Below are 18,758 nucleotides of genomic sequence, written 5' to 3'. Positions count from 1 at the left end.
CTTCTTCTTCTTGCATTTAGTATTTTCTTCTCTTCCTCCTGGGTGTAGAGAGAGCAGAGAGAGACCGTCTTCCTCCTGGGTGTAGAGAGAGCAGAGAGACCGTCTTCCTCCTGGGTGCAGAGAGAGCAGAGAGAGACCGTCTTCCTCCTGGGTGTAGAGAGAGCAGAGAGAGACCGTCTTCCTCCTGGGTGCAGAGAGAGCAGAGAGAGACCGTCTTCCTCCTGGGTGCAGAGAGAGCAGAGAGAGACCGTCTTCCTCCTGGGTGCAGAGAGAGCAGAGAGAGACCGTCTTCCTCCTGGGTGCAGAGAGAGCAGAGAGAGACCGTCTTCCTCCTGGGTGCAGAGAGAGCAGAGAGAGACCGTCTTCCTCCTGGGTGCAGAGAGAGACCGTCTTCCTCCTGGGTGCAGAGAGAGACCGTCTTCCTCCTGGGTGCAGAGAGAGACCGTTTCCTCCTGGGTGCAGAGAGAGACCGTTTCCTCCGGGTGCAGAGAGAGACCGTTTTCCTCCGGGGTGCAGAGAGAGCAGAGAGAGACCGTCTTCCTCCTGGGTGTAGAGAGAGCAGAGAGAGACCGTCTTCCTCCGTGGGTGCAGAGAGAGACCATCCAGACGGTATGGGTTTCACTAGACAATCAGCATGTTTTAGCAAATAGGCTTGTTGCAAAACAGCATAATCACGTCTTTATCATAAGGTTGCAAAATCTTCGGGTTATTCAGAATTCCCAGATTTTCTACTTATTTCCTTCCAGATTCCAGGATCCCCCGACTGGGATTTCTAGGAAACCTTGGAATTTTGGGAAAGTTTCCCGGAATTTTGCAACTCTCCTTAGTCTTGGAATGAAAGCATCACTGTGACAAGGCTCAGGTCCTAAAATCCCAATGCTAAGTGTCATCACCGTTCACCAAACGCCAACAAAAGGAGGAAATGGCCTCCCGAGTGGCGCAAGGCAGCGCTCGCTGTGCCACTAGAGATTCTGGGTTCGAGACCAGGTTCTGTCGTAGCCGGCCGCGACCAGGAGACCCATGGGGCCCAGCGTCGTCCGGGTTAGGGGAGGGTTTGGCCGGCTGCGATGTCCTTGTCTCATCGCGCACTAGCGACTCCTGTGGCGGGCCGGGCGTAGTGCAAGCTGACACGGTCGCCAGGTGTACGGTGTTTCCTCTGACACATTGGTGCGGCTGGCTTCCCGGGTTAAGTGGGCATTGTGTCAAGAAGCAGTGCAGCTTGGTTGGGTTTGTGTTTCGGAGGACGCACGGCTCACGACCTTCGACCTCTCCCGAGTCCGTACGGGAGTTGCAGCGATGAGACAAGACTGTAACTACCAATTGGGTACCACGAAAAAGGGGTAAATAAATAACGAGGAAAATTGCTTTTATTTCACCTTTATTTAACCAGGTTTCTTCATCTCCTTCATCCAGTTTACCAGATGAACACAAATATCAGTTTGTTATGTATTTATTTTGTTTACAAGCATCATTCGTACCAACATTCATCGATTTTTCAATACTGTTTTAAGTTTGTCGTTTTTTTTTTTTTACAAATTATTATTATTTATTTTTTTACAAAGACATAAATATATGATAGAATACAATACAGTATAAACTGTATAAAATACAAAATAAAATGGATATACTTCTTAAAAATGATAATCACAAAGAGGCGAAACCAGAAAATGGATCTTTGACACGAGGCAAAAACACCAGCATTAACTTAACACCTGAACTCCAATGATATTATTGTTGTCAGACTCAAAACCGTACACCCTCTGTAGTACACTACTTTATAGTACACTAAACTAGTTTATAGTACACTAGTTTATAGTACACTAAACTAGTTTATAGTACACTAGTTTATAGTACACTAAACTAGTTTATAGTACACTACTTTATAATACACTAAACTAGTTTATAGTACACTAGTTTATAGTACACTAAACTAGTTTATAGTACACTACTTTATAATACACTAAACTAGTTTATAGTACACTACTTTATAGTACACTAGTTTACAGTACATTCTTTTATAGTACACTACTTTATAGTGCACTACAAGGGAAAAACATCGGAGAGGCAGCCAATGGCTATGTCAGAAACGGCATCATCTGAAACGCAGCCAATGGCTATGTCAGAAACGGCACCCTATTCCCTATATAGCGAACTACTTTTGACCAGAGACCTACAGGGCACTTCATAGGGACTAGGATGCCATTTTGAACATAGTAGATATTATATATATTATGGAAGTACGGTTCTGGGTCAAATTTGCTGTTTTTGGGGCCTGAACAACAAAACAGCCACGCTACGGAAAGCTGGAAGGCACATATCTGAGGAAGCATGAGACCTTCAGATGAAGGGAAGTGTCCTCAACAGCACCCTATTCCCTTACAGTGCGCTACCTTTTGACCAGAGCCCTTTTGACCACTAAATATTTAGTGCACTAGCGCACGAGTGACCTTTTCCAACACTAAATAGGGAGTAGGGTGCCATTTTGGAACACAACCCGGGGAACAGGAAGAGAGAGAGAGAGAGAGAGAGAGAGAGAGAGAGAGAGTAGAGGGAGGGTTCGAGACAGTAAAACAGGAAGTAGAGAGAGAGAGGGAGGGTCCGAGGCAGTAAAACAGGAAGTAGAGAGAGAGAGGGAGGGTTCGAGGCAGTGAAACAGGAAATAGAGAGAGAGAGGGAGGGTGCGAGGCAGTGAAACAGGAAGTAGAGAGAGAGAGGGAGGGTTCGAGGCAGTGAAACAGGAAGTAGAGAGAGAGAGGGTGGGTTCGAGGCAGTGAAACAGGAAGAAGAGAGAGAGAGGGTGGGTTCGAGGCAGTGAAACAGGAAGTAGAGAGAGAGAGGCAGGGTTCGAGGCAGTGAAACAGGAAGTGTTAAGGCCAACTGACATGTGATCAGCTAAAACCAGGATGCCCAAACTGTTAAAAGACATAAAACCTGACCAATAAAAACAGAGTATTCAAAATCAACAAAACCAATCGGTAATCTTCTGTTGTCATATTCCAGCCCACTAATATAGATATCTGTCCCCAAGGATAAAGAGAATTATATTAAAACAAGGCTTGTTGTCCGCAAGGTTAGAGAATTATATTAAAACAAGGCTTGTTGTCCCCAAGGTTAGAGAATTATATTAAAACAAGGCTTGTTGTTGTCCCCAAGGATAAAGAGAATTATATTAAAACAAGGCTTGTTGACCCCAAGGTTAGAGAATTATATTAAAACAAGGCTTGTTGTCCCCAAGGTTAGAGAATTATATTAAAACAAGGCTTGTTGTTGTCCCCAAGGATAAAGAGAATTATATTAAAACAAGGCTTGTTGTTGACCCCAAGGTTAGAGAATTATATTAAAACAAGGCTTGTTGTCCCCAAGGTTAGAGAATTATATTAAAACAAGGCTTGTTGTTGTCCCCAAGGATAAAGAGAATTATATTAAAACAAGGCTTGTTGACCCCAAGGTTAGAGAATTATATTAAAACAAGGCTTGTTGTTGTCCCCAAGGTTAAAGAGAATTATATTAAAACAAGGCTTGTTGTTGTCCCCAAGGTTAAAGAGAATTATATTAAAACAAGGCTTGTTGACCCCAAGGTTAGAGAGAATTATATTAAAACAAGGCTTGTTGACCCCAAGGTTAAAGATAATTATATTAAAACAAGGCTTGTTGTTGACCCCAAGGTTAGAGAGAATTATATTAAAACAAGGCTTGTTGTCCCCAAGGATAAAGAGAACAATATTAAAACAAGGCTTGTTGTTGACCCCAAGGTTAGATAATTATATTAAAACAAGGCTTGTTGTCCCCAAGGTTAGATAATTATATTAAAACAAGGCTTGTTGTTGTCCCCAAGGATAATAATAATTATATTAAAACAAGGCTTGTTGTTGACCCCAAGGTTAGAGAATTATATTAAAACAAGGCTTGTTGACCCCAAGGATAAAGATAATTATATTAAAACAAGGCTTGTTGACCCCAAGGATAAAGATAATTATATTAAAACAAGGCTTGTTGTTGTCCCCAAGGATAAAGAGAATTATATTAAAACAAGGCTTGTTGACCACCAAGGATAGAGAGAATTATATTAAAACAAGGCTTCTGTTGTCGTCCTTTATCTTCCTCCATTAGACATTGTTATTATTATTATTATTATTATTATTATTATTATAATAAACACGAGATATAAATGTATGTTACAGGAATATACAGGGTTTTCATACTCATCATGTCCTAATATAAATCAGTAAGTTCAAGCATTCAGGGGGTCGGCGGCTTTGGCTTGTGGAGGGTTCGTTATTTTACAGGATGAAAAGTCAAGACAGGAACAGGAAATAACAGCGACACACCATAGAACTAAGGCCAATAAGACAGAAGAAGAAGAAAGGTCAAAAGGAGGTAACAGTCCGGTGGGTCATTCATCAGCGTGTGCCATGTCACTAGAATGTACTACTAGGTACAGGGAGAGCAACCATAGACTTAGACGGACCTCTATGGTGCAACACATGCTGTCACACAAGACATTGTTGCACAGGTGCAAAGCAGAGCCCTCTAGCTAGCTCTATGGGAGAAACAGGCCAGGACAGGACAGGCCAGGACAGCTCCTCTGAGCTCTATGGGAGAAACAGGACAGGACAGGACAGCTCCTCTGAGCTCTATGGGAGAAACAGGCCAGGACAGGACAGGCCAGGACAGCTCCTCTGAGCTCTATGGGAGAAACAGGACAGGCCAGGACAGCTCCTCTGAGCTCTATGGGAGAAACAGGCCAGGACAGGACAGCTCCTCTGAGCTCTATGGGAGAAACAGGCCAGGACAGGACAGCTCCTCTGAGCTCTATGGGAGAAACAGGCCAGGACAGGACAGGCCAGGACAGCTCCCCTGAGCTCTATGGGAGAAACAGGACAGGACAGGCCAGGACAGCTCCTCTGAGCTCTATGGGAGAAACAGGCCAGGCCAGGACAGCTCCTCTGAGCTCTATGGGAGAAACAGGCCAGGACAGGACAGGCCAGGACAGCTCCTCTGAGCTCTATGGGAGAAACAGGCCAGGACAGGACAGGACAGGCCAGGACAGCTCCTCTGAGCTCTATGGGAGAAACAGGACAGGACAGGACAGCTCCTCTGAGCTCAGAGCTGCCACACTACATGCTAAATGGCAGGACACTGCTCAATCAATCAATCAATCAATCAATCAATCAACCAATCGTTGATACATCTCATCTCCTCCTTCTCCTCATGATTGGGGGAGTAACTCATGTCGTTTAGCTTTCACTCGCTCTTCCTCTTTCTGGGACACATCCTGTTTCCATCCCTCCATCTCCCCCTCCTGGTAGTCCTCCCTCCCTCAGCGTGCGTTCATTCCATCCTCCCTCCCTCCCTCCCTCCCTCCTTCCGTCCGTCACTCGCTGTCTGTCTCTAGGTCTGAATCGGACCACTGTACTGGGGTCAGTTTCCCGCGTCGCTGTGCGTACTCGATGACAGCAGTGTAGCAGAAGTAATACTGATCCCAGGTCTGTATACTGAAGGCCCTCTGGGTCCTCATCCTCCTCACTGTCTCACACACATCCACCGTCCCAATGTCCTCCAGTCTGGACAGGCAGATGTCCAGGGTACAGAACGTACCTGAGGAGGAGAGAGAGAGGAGAGAAATGAGAGGGAGAGAAATGAGAGAGGGAGAGAGAGAGGTTAGAGGAGGGAGAGGAGAGAAATTAGAGAGAGAGAGAGAGAGAGAGAGGGGTTAGTGGAGGGAGAGAGAGGCTAGAAATGAGAGGGGGAGAGGGAGGTAAACAGAGAGAGAGCGGTAGATTGAGAGAGAGAGAGAGAGAGAGAGAGAGAGAGAATACTCCATCACTATCAACGACCCACCTGTGCGTCCGATGCCTGCGCTGCAGTGTACCACCAGCGGTGGGCCACCTGGAGGTCCCACCCACTCAGCTCCCAGACTCCTCAGCGCCGTCTCCTGCCGCTGCTGCACGTGCTCACGGAAATCCAACATGGCCAAGGCACACTTGGGCACACCGAAGTCTGGCCAGCTGACATACAGGTAGTGGAACACCTCCCTCCTCTCACCTGTCTGGAGAGATGAAGGGATGAGAGAGAGAGAGAGAGACAGAGAGAGAGACAGAGAGAGAGACAGAGAGACAGAGAGAGAGAGAGACAGAGAGAGAGAGACAGAGAGAGAGACAGAGAGAGAGACAGAGAGAGACAGAGAGAGAGACAGAGAGAGAGACAGAGAGACAGAGAGAGACAGAGAGAGAGACAGAGAGAGAGACAGAGAGAGAGACAGAGAGAGACAGCGAGAGAGGTGGCTGTTGTATAGTTCCAGGTGAGACAGTCTGAAGTCCTGGTATAGCTGGATGGATGTGTATGTGTGTGTGTGTGTGTGTGTGTGTGTGTGTGTGTGTGTGTGTGTGTGTGTGTGTGTGTGTGTGTGTGTGTGTACCTGGCTGTTGTATAGTTCCAGGTGAGACAGTCTGAAGTCCTGGTATAGCTGGATGGATGTGTATGTGTGTGTGTGTATGTGTGTGTGTGTGTGTGTGTGTGTGTGTGTGTGTGTGTACCTGGCTGTTGTATAGTTCCAGGTGAGACAGTCTGAAGTCCTGGTATAGCTGGATGGATGTGTTTCTAACCAGGAAGAGTCCATGCTGCTCCGTTGTCCCCTCCTCTTTTGGCCAGTACTGACCACACTTTATTCTCCCGCGCTCCACCACCCTGAAACACACACACACACACACACACACACACACACACACACACACACACACACACACACACACACACACACACACACACACACACACACAGACGGTTAGGTTGAACCCAGTCAGACACACAGACGGTTAGCTTGAACCCAGTCAGTCAGTGTTGATGAGGTTAAACCCAGTCAGTCAGTGTTGGTGAGGTTAAACCCAGTCAGTCAGTGTTGGTGAGGTTAAACCCAGTCAGTCAGTGTTGGTGAGGTTAAACCCAGTCAGTCAGTCAGTGTTGGTGAGGTTAAACCCAGTCAGTCAATGTTGATGAGGTTGAACCCAGTCAGACACACAGACGGTTAGCTTGAACCCAGTCAGTCAGTGTTGGTGAGGTTAAACCCAGTCAGTCAATGTTGATGAGGTTAAACCCAGTCAGTCAGTCAGTGTTGGTGAGGTTAAACCCAGTCAGTCAGTCAGTCAGTGTTGGTGTGGTTAAACCCAGTCAGTCAGTCAGTGTTGGTGGGGTTAAACCCAGTCAGTGTTGGTGTGGTTAAACCCAGTCAGTCAGTCAGTCAGTGTTGGTGAGGTTAAACCCAGTCAGTCAGTGTTGGTGTGGTTAAACCCAGTCAGTCAGTCAGTGTTGGTGAGGTTAAACCCAGTCAGTCAATGTTGATGAGGTTGAACCCAGTCAGACACACAGACGGTTAGCTTGAACCCAGTAAGTCAGTGTTGGTGAGGTTAAACCCAGTCAGTCAGTGTTGGTGAGGTTAAACCCAGTCAGTCAATGTTGATGAGGTTAAACCCAGTCAGTCAGTCAGTGGTGGTGAGGTTAAACCCAGTCAGTCAGTGTTGATGTGGTTAAACCCAGTCAGTCATTGTTGGTGAGGTTAAACCCAGTCAGTCAGTCAGTGTTGGTGAGGTTAAACCCAGTCAGTCAGTCAGTGTTGGTGTGGTTAAACCCAGTCAGTCAGTGTTGGTGGGGTTAAACCCAGTCAGTCAGTGTTGGTGAGGTTAAACCCAGTCAGTCAGTCAGTGTTGATGAGGTTAAACCCAGTCAGTCAGTGTTGGTGAGGTTAAACCCAGTCAGTCAGAGTTGGTGAGGTTAAACCCAGTCAGTCAGTGTTGGTGAGGTTAAACCCAGTCAGTCAGTCAGTGTTGGTGAGGTTAAACCCAGTCAGTCAGTGTTGGTGAGGTTAAACCCAGTCAGTCAGTGTTGGTGAGGTTAAACCCAGTCAGTCAGTCAGTGTTGGTGAGGTTAAACCCAGTCAGTCAGTGTTGGTGAGGTTAAACCCAGTCAGTCAGTCAGTGTTGGTGAGGTTAAACCCAGTCAGTCAGTGTTGTTGTGGTTAAACCCAGTCAGTCAGTCAGTGTTGTTGTGGTTAAACCCAGTCAGTCAGTCAGTGTTGTTGTGGTTAAACCCAGTCAGTCAGTGTTGGTGAGGTTAAACCCAGTCAGTCAGTGTTGGTGGGGTTAAACCCAGTCAGTCAGTCAGTGTTGGTGAGGTTAAACCCAGTCAGTCAGTGTTGTTGTGGTTAAACCCAGTCAGTCAGTGTTGGTGAGGTCAAACCAGTCAGTCAGTCAGTGTTGTTGTGGTTAAACCCAGTCAGTCAGTCAGTGTTGGTGAGGTTGAACCCAGTCAGTCAGTGTTGTTGTGGTTAAACCCAGTCAGTCAGTGTTGGTGGGGTTAAACCCAGTCAGTCAGTCAGTGTTGGTGAGGTTAAACCCAGTCAGTCAGTGTTGTTGTGGTTAAACCCAGTCAGTCAGTCAGTGTTGGTGAGGTTAAACCCAGTCAGTCAGTGTTGTTGTGGTTAAACCCAGTCAGTCAGTCAGTGTTGTTGTGGTTAAACCCAGTCAGTCAGTGTTGTTGTGGTTAAACCCAGTCAGTCAGTGTTGGTGAGGTCAAACCAGTCAGTCAGTCAGTGTTGTTGTGGTTAAACCCAGTCAGTCAGTCAGTGTTGTTGTGGTTAAACCCAGTCAGTCAGTCAGTGTTGGTGAGGTTAAACCCAGTCAGTCAGTGTTGGTGAGGTTAAACCCAGTCAGTCAGTGTTGGTGAGGTTAAACCCAGTCAGTCAGTCAGTCAGTCAGTGTCGGTGAGGTTAAACCCAGTCAGTCAGTGTTGGTGAGGTTAAACCCAGTCAGTGTTGGTGAGGTTAAACCCAGTCAGTCAGTGTTGGTGAGGTTAAACCCAGTCAGTCAGTCAGTGTTGGTGAGGTTAAACCCAGTCAGTCAGTCAGTCAGTCAGTGTCGGTGAGGTTAAACCCAGTCAGTCAGTGTTGGTGAGGTTAAACCCAGTCAGTGTTGGTGAGGTTAAACCCAGTCAGTCAGTGTTGGTGAGGTTAAACCCAGTCAGTCAGTCAGTGTTGGTGAGGTTAAACCCAGTCAGTCAGTGTTGGTGAGGTTAAACCCAGTCAGTGTTGGTGGGGTTAAACCCAGTCAGTCAGTGTTGGTGAGGTTAAACCCAGTCAGTCAGTCAGTGTTGGTGGGGTTAAACCCAGTCAGTCAGTGTTGGTGAGGTTAAACCCAGTCAGTCAGTGTTGGTGAGGTTAAACCCAGTCAGTCAGTCAGTGTCGGTGAGGTTAAACCCAGTCAGTCAGTGTTGGTGAGGTTAAACCCAGTCAGTGTTGGTGGGGTTAAACCCAGTCAGTCAGTGTTGGTGTGGTTAAACCCAGTCAGTCAGTGTTGGTGTGCATTAGAACTCAAGGGTTACCTGGTAGTCATGACAACTATCAGCACCATCTGCTCCCACACCATGAGCCAGAAATCACCAAACGTCTTCGGCAGAGGACCTGTCAACCACAACACAACCATAACACAACCACCACACAACCCCAACACAACCACCACAACACAACCACCACACAACCACAACCACAACACAACCACCACACAACCACCACACAACCATAAAACAACCCCAACACAACCACAGCACAACCATAACACAACCACAACACAACCATAAAACAACCCCAACACAACCACAACACAACCATAACTCAACCACAACACAACCATAACTCAGCCACCATTAATCCAACGAGGTTGGACCACAGTCAGGAATCCATTCTTCTAAACTAAGTGATATTCCACCAGGAATGAATCCCTGACGGAATACTATCTACTATATATGTGAATCCAGGTGAAAGCTATGATCCCTTACTGACGTCACCTGTTAAATCCACTTCAGTGTAGATGAAGAGGAGGAGACGGGTGGAAGACTGATTTTTCAGCCTTGAGATAATTGAGACATGGATTGTGTGTGTGTGTCATTCAGAGGGTGAATGGACAAGACTAAAGATTTAAGTGCCTTTGAACGGGACACTATACAGTCCTACACAGCTATCCAGCCCTATCCAACTATCCAGCCCTATCCAACTATCCAGCCCTATACAGCTATCCAGCCCTATCCAACTATCCAGCCCTATCCAACAATCCAGCCCTATCCAACTATCCAGCCCTATCCAACTATCCAGCCCTATACAGCAATCCAGCCCTATCCAACTATCCAGACCTATCCAACTATCCAGCCCTATCCAACTATCCAGCCCTATCCAACTACCGGCCCTATCCAACTATCCAGAAATATCCAAATATCCAACTATCCAGACATATCCAACTATCCAGCCCTATCTAACTATCCAGCCCTATACAGCTATCCACCCCTATCCAACTATCCAGCCCTATACAGCTATCCAGACCTATACAGCCCTATCCAACTATCCAGCCCTATCCAACCACCCAGCCCTATCCAACTATCCAGCCCTATCAACTATCCAGCCCTATCCAACTATCCAGCCCTATCCAAGTGTCCAGCCCTATCCAACTATACAGCCCTATCCAACTATCCAGCCCTATCCAACTATCCAGCCCTATCCAACTCCCCAGCCCTATCCAACTATCCAGCCCTATCCAACTATCCAGCCCTATCCAACTATCCAGCCCTATCCAACTATCCAGCCCTATCCAACTATCCAGCCCTATCCAACTTTCCAGCCCTATCCAACTATCCAGCCCTATCTAGCCCTATCCAACTACCCAGCCCTATCCAACTATCCAGCCCTATCCAACTATCCAGCCCTATCCAACTATCCATCCTTATCCAACTATCCAGCCCTATCCAGCCCTATCCAACTATCCAGCCCTATCCAACTATCCAGCCCTATCCAGCCCTATCCAACTACCCAGCCCAATCCAGCCCAATCTACCTATCCAGCCCTATCCAACACTCCAGCCCTATCCAACTGTCCAGCCATATCCAACTATACAGCCCTATCCAATTATCCAGACCTATTCAACTATCCAGCCCTATCCAACTATCCAGAAATATCCAACTATCCAACTATCCAGACATATCCAACTATCCGGCCCTATCCAACTATCCAGCCCTATCCAATTATCCAGCCCTATCCAGCCCTATCCAACTACCCAGCCCTATCCAACTATCCAGCCCTATCCAACTATCCAGCCCTATCCAACTATCCAGCCCTAACCAACTACCCAGCCCTATCCAGCCCTATCCAACTATCCAGCACTATCCAACTATCCAGCCCTATCCAACTGTCCAGCCCTATCCAACTGTCCAGCCCTATCCAACTATCCAGCCCTATCCAACTAGCCAGCCCTATCCAGCCCTATCCAACTACCCAGCCCTATCCAGCCCTAGCCAACTATCCAGCCCTATCCAACTATCCAGCCCTATCCAACCACCCAGCCCTATCCAACTATCCAGCCCTATCCAACTATCCAGCCCTATCCAACTGTCCAGCCCTATCCAACTATACAGCCCTATCCAACTATCCAGCCCTATCCAACTATCCAGCCCTATCCAATTATCCAGCCCTATCCAACTATCCAGCCCTATCCAACTATCCATCCCTATCCAACTATCCAGCCCTATCCAGCCCTATCCAACTATCCAGCCCTATCCAGCCCTATCCAACTACCCAGCCCTATCCAGCCCAATCTACCTATCCAGCCCTATCCAACTCTCCAGCCCTATCCAACTGTCCAGCCCTATCCAACTATACAGCCCTATCCAATTATCCAGCCCTATCCAACTATCCAGCCCTATCCAACTATCCAGAAATATCCAACTATCCAACTATCCAGACATATCCAACTATCCAGCCCTATCCAACTATCCGGCCCTATCCAACTATCCGGCCCTATCCAACTATCCAGAAATATCCAACTATCCAACCCTATCCAACTATCCAGCCCTATCCAACTATCCAGCCCTATCCAATTATCCAGCCCTATCCAGCAATATCCAACTACCCAGCCCTATCAACTATCCAGCCCTATCCAACTATCCAGCCCTATCCAACTATCCAGCCCTATCCAACTACCCAGCCCTATCCAGCCCTATCCAACTATCCAGCCCTATCCAACTATCCAGCCCTATCCAACTGTCCAGCCCTATCCAACTGTCCAGCCCTATCCAACTAGCCAGCCCTATCCAACTACCCAGCCCTATCCAGCCCTAGCCAACTGTCCAGCCCTATCCAACTACCCAGCCCTATCCAACTATCCAGCCCTATCCAACTATCCAGCCCTATCCAACCACCCAGCCCTATCCAACTATCCAGCCCTATCCAACTATCCAGCCCTATCCAACTGTCCAGCCCTATCCAACTATACAGCCCTATCCAACTATCCAGCCCTATCCAACTATCCGGCCCTATCCAACTATCTGGCCCTATCCAACTACCCAGCCCTATCCAGCCCTATCCAACTATCCAGCCCTATCCAACTGTCCAGCCCTATCCAACTATACAGCCCTATCCAACTATACAGCCCTATACAGCTATCCAGCCCTATCCAACTATCCAGACCTTTCCAACTATCCAGCCCTATCCAACTATCCAGCCCTATCAAGCTATCCAGCCCTATCCAACTATACATCTATCCAGCCCAATCCAACTGTCCAGCCCTATCCAACTATCCAGCCCTATCCAACTATCCAGCCCTATCCAACTATCCAGCCCTTTCCAACTATCCAGCCCTATCCAACTATCCAGCCCTATCCAACTATCCAGCCCTTTCCAACTATCCAGCCCTATCCAGCTATCCAGCCCTATCCAACTATACAGCCCTATCCAACTATACAGCTATCCAGCCCTTTCCAACTATACAGCTATCCAGCCCTATCCAACTATCCAGCCCTATCAAACTATCCAGCCCTATCCAACTATCCAACTATCCAGCCCTATCCAACTATACAGCCCTATCCAACTATCCAGCCCTATCCAACTATCCAGCCCTATCCAACTATCCAGCTATCCAGCCCTATCCAACTATCCAGCCCTATCCAACTATCCAGCTATCCAGCCCTATCCAACTATCCAGCCCTATCCAACTATCCAACTATCCAGCCCTATACAGCTATCCAGCCCTATCCAACTATCCAGCCCTATCCAACTATCCAGCCCTATACAGCTATCCAGACCTATACAGCCCTATCCAACTATCCAGCCCTATCAAACTATCCAGCCCTATCCAACTATACAGCCATCCAGCCCTATCCAACTATACAGCTATCCAGCCCAACTATCCAGCCCTATCCAACTATCCAGCCCTATCCAACTATACAGCTATCCAGCCCTATCCAACTATCCAGCCCTATCCAACTATCCAGCCCTCCAGAACTATACAGCCCTATCCAACTATCCAGCCCTATCCAACCACCCAGCCGTATCCAACTGTCCAGCCCTATCCAACTATCCAGCCCTATCCAACTATCCAGCCCTATCCAACTATCCAGCCCTATCCAACTATCCAGCCCTATCCAACTATCCAGCCCTATCCAGCCCTATCCAACTATCCAGCCCTATCCAACTATCCAGCCCTATCCAACTTTCCAGCCCTATCCAACTTTCCAGCCCTATCCAACTATCCAGCCCTATCTAGCCCTATCCAACTACCCAGCCCTATCCAGCCCTATCCAACTATCCAGCCCTATCCAACTATCCAGCCCAATCCAGCCCTATCCAACTACCCAGCCCTATCCAACTACCCAGCCCTATCCAACTATCCAGCCCTATCAAACTATCCAGCCCTATCCAACTATCCAGCCCTATCCAACTATCCAGCCCTATCCAACTATCCAGCCCTATCCAGCCCTATCCAACTACCCAGCCCTATCCAACTATCCAGCCCAATCCAACTATCCAGCCCTATCCAACTGTCCAGCCCTATCCAACTATCCAGCCCTATCCAACTATCCAGCCCTATCCAACTATCCAGAAATATCCAACTATCCAGAAATATCCAAATATCCAACTATCCAGACATATCCAACTATCCAGCCCTATCCAACTATCCATCCCTATCCAACTATCCAGCCCTATCCAACTACCGGCCCTATCCAACTATCCAGAAATATCCAAATATCCAGACATATCCAACTATCCAGCCCTATCTAACTATCCAGCCCTATACAGCTATCCAGCACTATCCAACTATCCAGCCCTATACAGCTATCCAGACCTATACAGCCCTATCCAACTATCCAGCCCTATCCAACCACCCAGCCCTATCCAACTATCCAGCCCTATCAACTATCCAGCCCTATCCAACTATCCAGCCCTATCCAACTGTCCAGCCCTATCCAACTATACAGCCCTATCCAACTATCCAGCCCTATCCAGCCCTATCCAACTATCCAGCCCTATCCAACAACCCAGCCCTATCCAGCCCTATCCAACTATAAAGCCCTATCCAACTATCCAGCCCTATCCAACTATCCAGCCCTATCCAACTATCCAGCCCTATCCAACTTTCCAGCCCTATCCAACTATCCAGCCCTATCTAGCCCTATCCAACTACCCAGCCCTATCCAGCCCTATCCAACTATCCAGCCCTATCCAACTATCCAGCCCTATCCAACTATCCAGCCCTATCCAGCCCTATCCAACTACCCAGCCCTATCCAGCCCAATCTACCTATCCAGCCCTATCCAACTCTCCAGCCCTATCCAACTGTCCAGCCCTATCCAACTATACAGCCCTATCCAATTATCCAGCCCTATCCAACTATCCAGCCCTATCCAACTATCCAGAAATATCCAACTATCCAACTATCCAGACATATCCAACTATCCAGCCCTATCCAACTATCCAGCCCTATCCAACTATCCGGCCCTATCCGACTATCCAGAAATATCCAACTATCCAACCCTATCCAACTATCCAGCCCTATCCAACTATCCAGCCCTATCCAACTATCCGGCCCTATCCAACTATCCAGAAATATCCAACTATCCAGCCCTATCCAACAATCCAGCCCTATCCAACTATCCGGCCCTATCCAACTATCCAGAAATATCCAACTATCCAACCCTATCCAACTATCCAACTATCCAGCCCTATCCAATTATCCAGCCCTATCCAACTACCCAGCCCTATCCAACTATCCAGCCCTATCCAACTATCCAGCCCTATCCAACTATCCAGCCCTATCCAACTACCCAGCCCTATCCAGCCCTATCCAACTATCCAGCCCTATCCAACTATCCAGCCCTATCCAACTGTCCAGCCCTATCCAACTGTCCAGCCCTATCCAACTATCCAGCCCTATCCAACTAGCCAGCCCTATCCAACTACCCAGCCCTGTCCAGCCCTAGCCAACTGTCCAGCCCTATCCAACTACTCAGCCCTATCCAGCCCTATCCAACTATCCAGCCCTATCCAACTGTCCAGCCCTATCCAACTATACAGCCCTATCCAACTATCCAGCCCTATCCAACTATCCAGCCCTATCCAATTATCCAGCCCTATCCAACTATCTGGCCCTATCCAACTACCCAGCCCTATCCAGCCCTATCCAACTGTCCAACCCTATCCAACTATACAGCCCTATACAACTATCCAACTATCCAGCCCTATACAGCTATCCAGCCGTATCCAACTATCCAGACCTTTCCAACTATCCAGCCCTATCCAACTATCCAGCCCTATCAAGCTATCCAGCCCTATCCAACTATACAGCTATCCAGCCCAATCCAACTGTCCAGCCCTATCCAACTATCCAGCCCTATCCAACTATCCAGCCCTATCCAACTATCCAGCCCTTTCCAACTATCCAGCCCTATCCAACTATCCAGCCCTATCCAACTATCCAGCCCTTTCCAACTATCCAGCCCTATCCAACTATCCAGCTATCCAGCCCTATCCAACTATACAGCCCTATCCAACTATACAGCTATCCAGCCCTTTCCAACTATACAGCTATCCAGCCCTATCCAACTATCCAGCCCTATCAAACTATCCAGCCCTATCCAACTATCCAACTATCCAGCCCTATCCAACTATACAGCCCTATCCAACAATCCAGCCCTATCCAACTATCCAGCCCTATCCAACTATCCAGCTATCCAGCCCTATCCAACTATCCAGCCCTATCCAACTATCCAGCTATCCAGCCCTATCCAACTATCCAGCCCTATCCAACTATACAGCCCTATCCAACTATCCAACTATCCAGCCCTATACAGCTATCCAGCCCTATCCAACTATCCAGCCCTATCCAACTATCCAGCCCTATACAGCTATCCAGACCTATACAGCCCTATCCAACTATCCAGCCCTATCAAACTATCCAGCCCTATCCAACTATACAGCCATCCAGCCCAATCCAACTATACAGCTATCCAGCCCAACTATCCAGCCCTATCCAACTATCCAGCCCTATCCAACTATACAGCTATCCAGCCCTATCCAACTATCCAGCCCTATCCAACTGTCCAGCCCTATCCAACTATCCAGCCCTATCCAACTATCCAGACCTATCCAACTATCCAGCCCTATCCAACTACCCAGCCCTATTCAACTATCCAGCCCTATCCAACTATCCAGCCCTATCCAACTATCCAGCTATCCAGCCCTATCCAACTATCCAACTATCCAGCTATCCAGCCCTATCCAACTATCCAGCCCTATCCAACTATACAGCCCTATCCAACTATCCAACTATCCAGCCCTATACAGCTATCCAGCCCTATCCAACTATCCAGCCCTATCCAACTATCCAGCCCTATACAGCTATCCAGACCTATACAGCCCTATCCAACTATCCAGCCCTATCAAACTATCCAGCCCTATCCAACTATACAGCCATCCAGCCCAATCCAACTATACAGCTATCCAGCCCAACTATCCAGCCCTATCCAACTATCCAGCCCTATCCAACTATACAGCTATCCAGCCCTATCCAACTATCCAGACCTATCCAACTATCCAGCCCTATCCAACTACCCAGCCCTATCCAACTATCCAGCCCTATCCAACTATCCAGCCCTATCCAACTATCCAACTGTCCAGCCCTATCACACTATCCAGCCCTATCCAACTATCCAGCCCTATCCAACTATCCAGCCCTATCCAACTACCCAGCCCTATCCGACTATCCAGCCCTATCCAACTATCCAGACCTATCCAACTATCCAGCCCTATCCAACTATCCAGCCCTATCCAACTATCCAGCCCTATCCAACTATCCAGCCCTATCCAACTATCCAGCCCTATCCAACTATCCAGCCCTATCCAACTATCCAGCCCTATCCAACTATCCAGCCCTATCCAACTATCCAGCCCTATCCAACTATCCAGCCCTATCCAACTATCCAGCCCTATCCAACTATCCAGCCCTATCCAACTATCCAGCCCTATCCAACTATCCAGCCCTATCCAACTATCCAGCCCTATCCAACTGTCCAGCCCTATCCAACTATCCAGCCCTATCCAACTATCCAGCCCTATCCAACTATCCAGCCCTATCCAACTATCCAGCCCTATCCAACTATCCAGTCCTATCCAGCCCTATCCAGCCCTATCCAACTATCCAGCCCTATCCAGCCCTATCCAACTATCCAGCCCTATCCAACTATCCAGCCCTATCCAACTATCCAGCCCTATCCAACTATATCCAACTATCCAGCCCTATCCAACTATCCAGCCCTATCCAACTATCCAGCCCTATCCAACTATCCAGCCCTATCCAACTATCCAGCCCTATCCAACTATCCAGCCCTATCCAACTATCCAGCCCTATCCAACTATCCAGCCCTATCCAGCTATCCAGCCCTATCCAGCCCTTTCCAACTATCCAGCCCTATCCAGCTATCCAGCCCTATCCAACTATCCAGCCCTATCCAGCTATCCAGCCCTATCCAACTATCCAGCCCTATCCAACTATCCAGCCCTATCCAACTATCCAGCCCTATCCAACTATCCAGCCCTATCCAACTATCCAGCCCTATCCAACTATCAACAGTAGTTGTGTTTGGATGTGCTGGATGTGTTTCCCAACTCACCCTGAGGATCAACAGTAGTGAACTACATAGAGAATGTGTTTCCCAACTCACCCTGAGTTGCGATATAAGCGTTTCTCCTCTTGTAGCCGTCCATAAGACTAGCATTGATGTAGTCTGACGTCTTGGAGAGGACACACACACACACACACACACACACACACACACACACACACACACACACACACACACACACACACACACACACACACACACACACACACACACACACGCACACACGCACACACGCACACACGCACACACGCACACACACACACATTAGTTTTCAAGTGCATCCTGTTTCCATTGATCATCCTTGAGATGTTTCTACAACTTGATTGGAGTCCACCTGTGGTAAATTCAATTGATTGGACATGATTTTGGAAAGGCACACACCTGTCTATACAAGGTCCCACAGTTGACAGTGCATGTCAGAGCAAAAAAACAATCCATGAGGTCTGAAGGAATTGTCCGTAGAGCTCCGAGACAGGATTGTGTCGATGCACAGATCTGGGGAAGGGTACCAAAACATTTCTACAGATTGAAGGTCCCCAAGAACACAGTGGCCTCCATCGTTCTTAAATGGAAGAAGTTTGGAACCACCAAGACTCTTCCTAGAGCTGGCCGCCCGGCCAGACTGACCAATCGGGGGAGACGGGCCTTGGTCAAGGAGGTGACCAAGAACCTGATGGTCACTTTGACAGAGGTTCAGAGTTCCTCTGTGGAGACGGGAGAACCTTCCAGAAGGACAACCATCTCTGCAGCACTCCACCAATCAGGCCTTA

At 48.0% G+C, this 18,758-nt stretch overlaps 1 protein-coding gene across 1 annotated transcript in view; it reads right to left on the bottom strand.

The window, feature by feature from the left end:
* Window positions 1-1,349: 1,349 nt before the first annotated feature.
* LOC123738252 (tyrosine-protein phosphatase non-receptor type 9) overlaps window positions 1,350-18,758 on the bottom strand; it is a 39,566-nt gene continuing 22,157 nt past the window's right edge. Inside the window, 5 exon segments of the mRNA XM_082978692.1 lie at window positions 1,350-5,598; window positions 5,842-6,049; window positions 6,537-6,687; window positions 9,373-9,451; window positions 18,028-18,097. Coding sequence (XP_082834818.1) covers window positions 5,375-5,598; window positions 5,842-6,049; window positions 6,537-6,687; window positions 9,373-9,451; window positions 18,028-18,097 — 732 coding nt within the window. The 3' untranslated portion in view covers window positions 1,350-5,374.

The sequence above is a fragment of the Salmo salar genome, chromosome 08 (genome assembly GCF_965601325.2).
Source record: "Salmo salar chromosome 08, fSalSal1, whole genome shotgun sequence".
Taxonomy (NCBI): Eukaryota; Metazoa; Chordata; class Actinopteri; order Salmoniformes; family Salmonidae; genus Salmo; species Salmo salar.
This window is presented reverse-complemented; position numbering and strand designations above follow the sequence as displayed.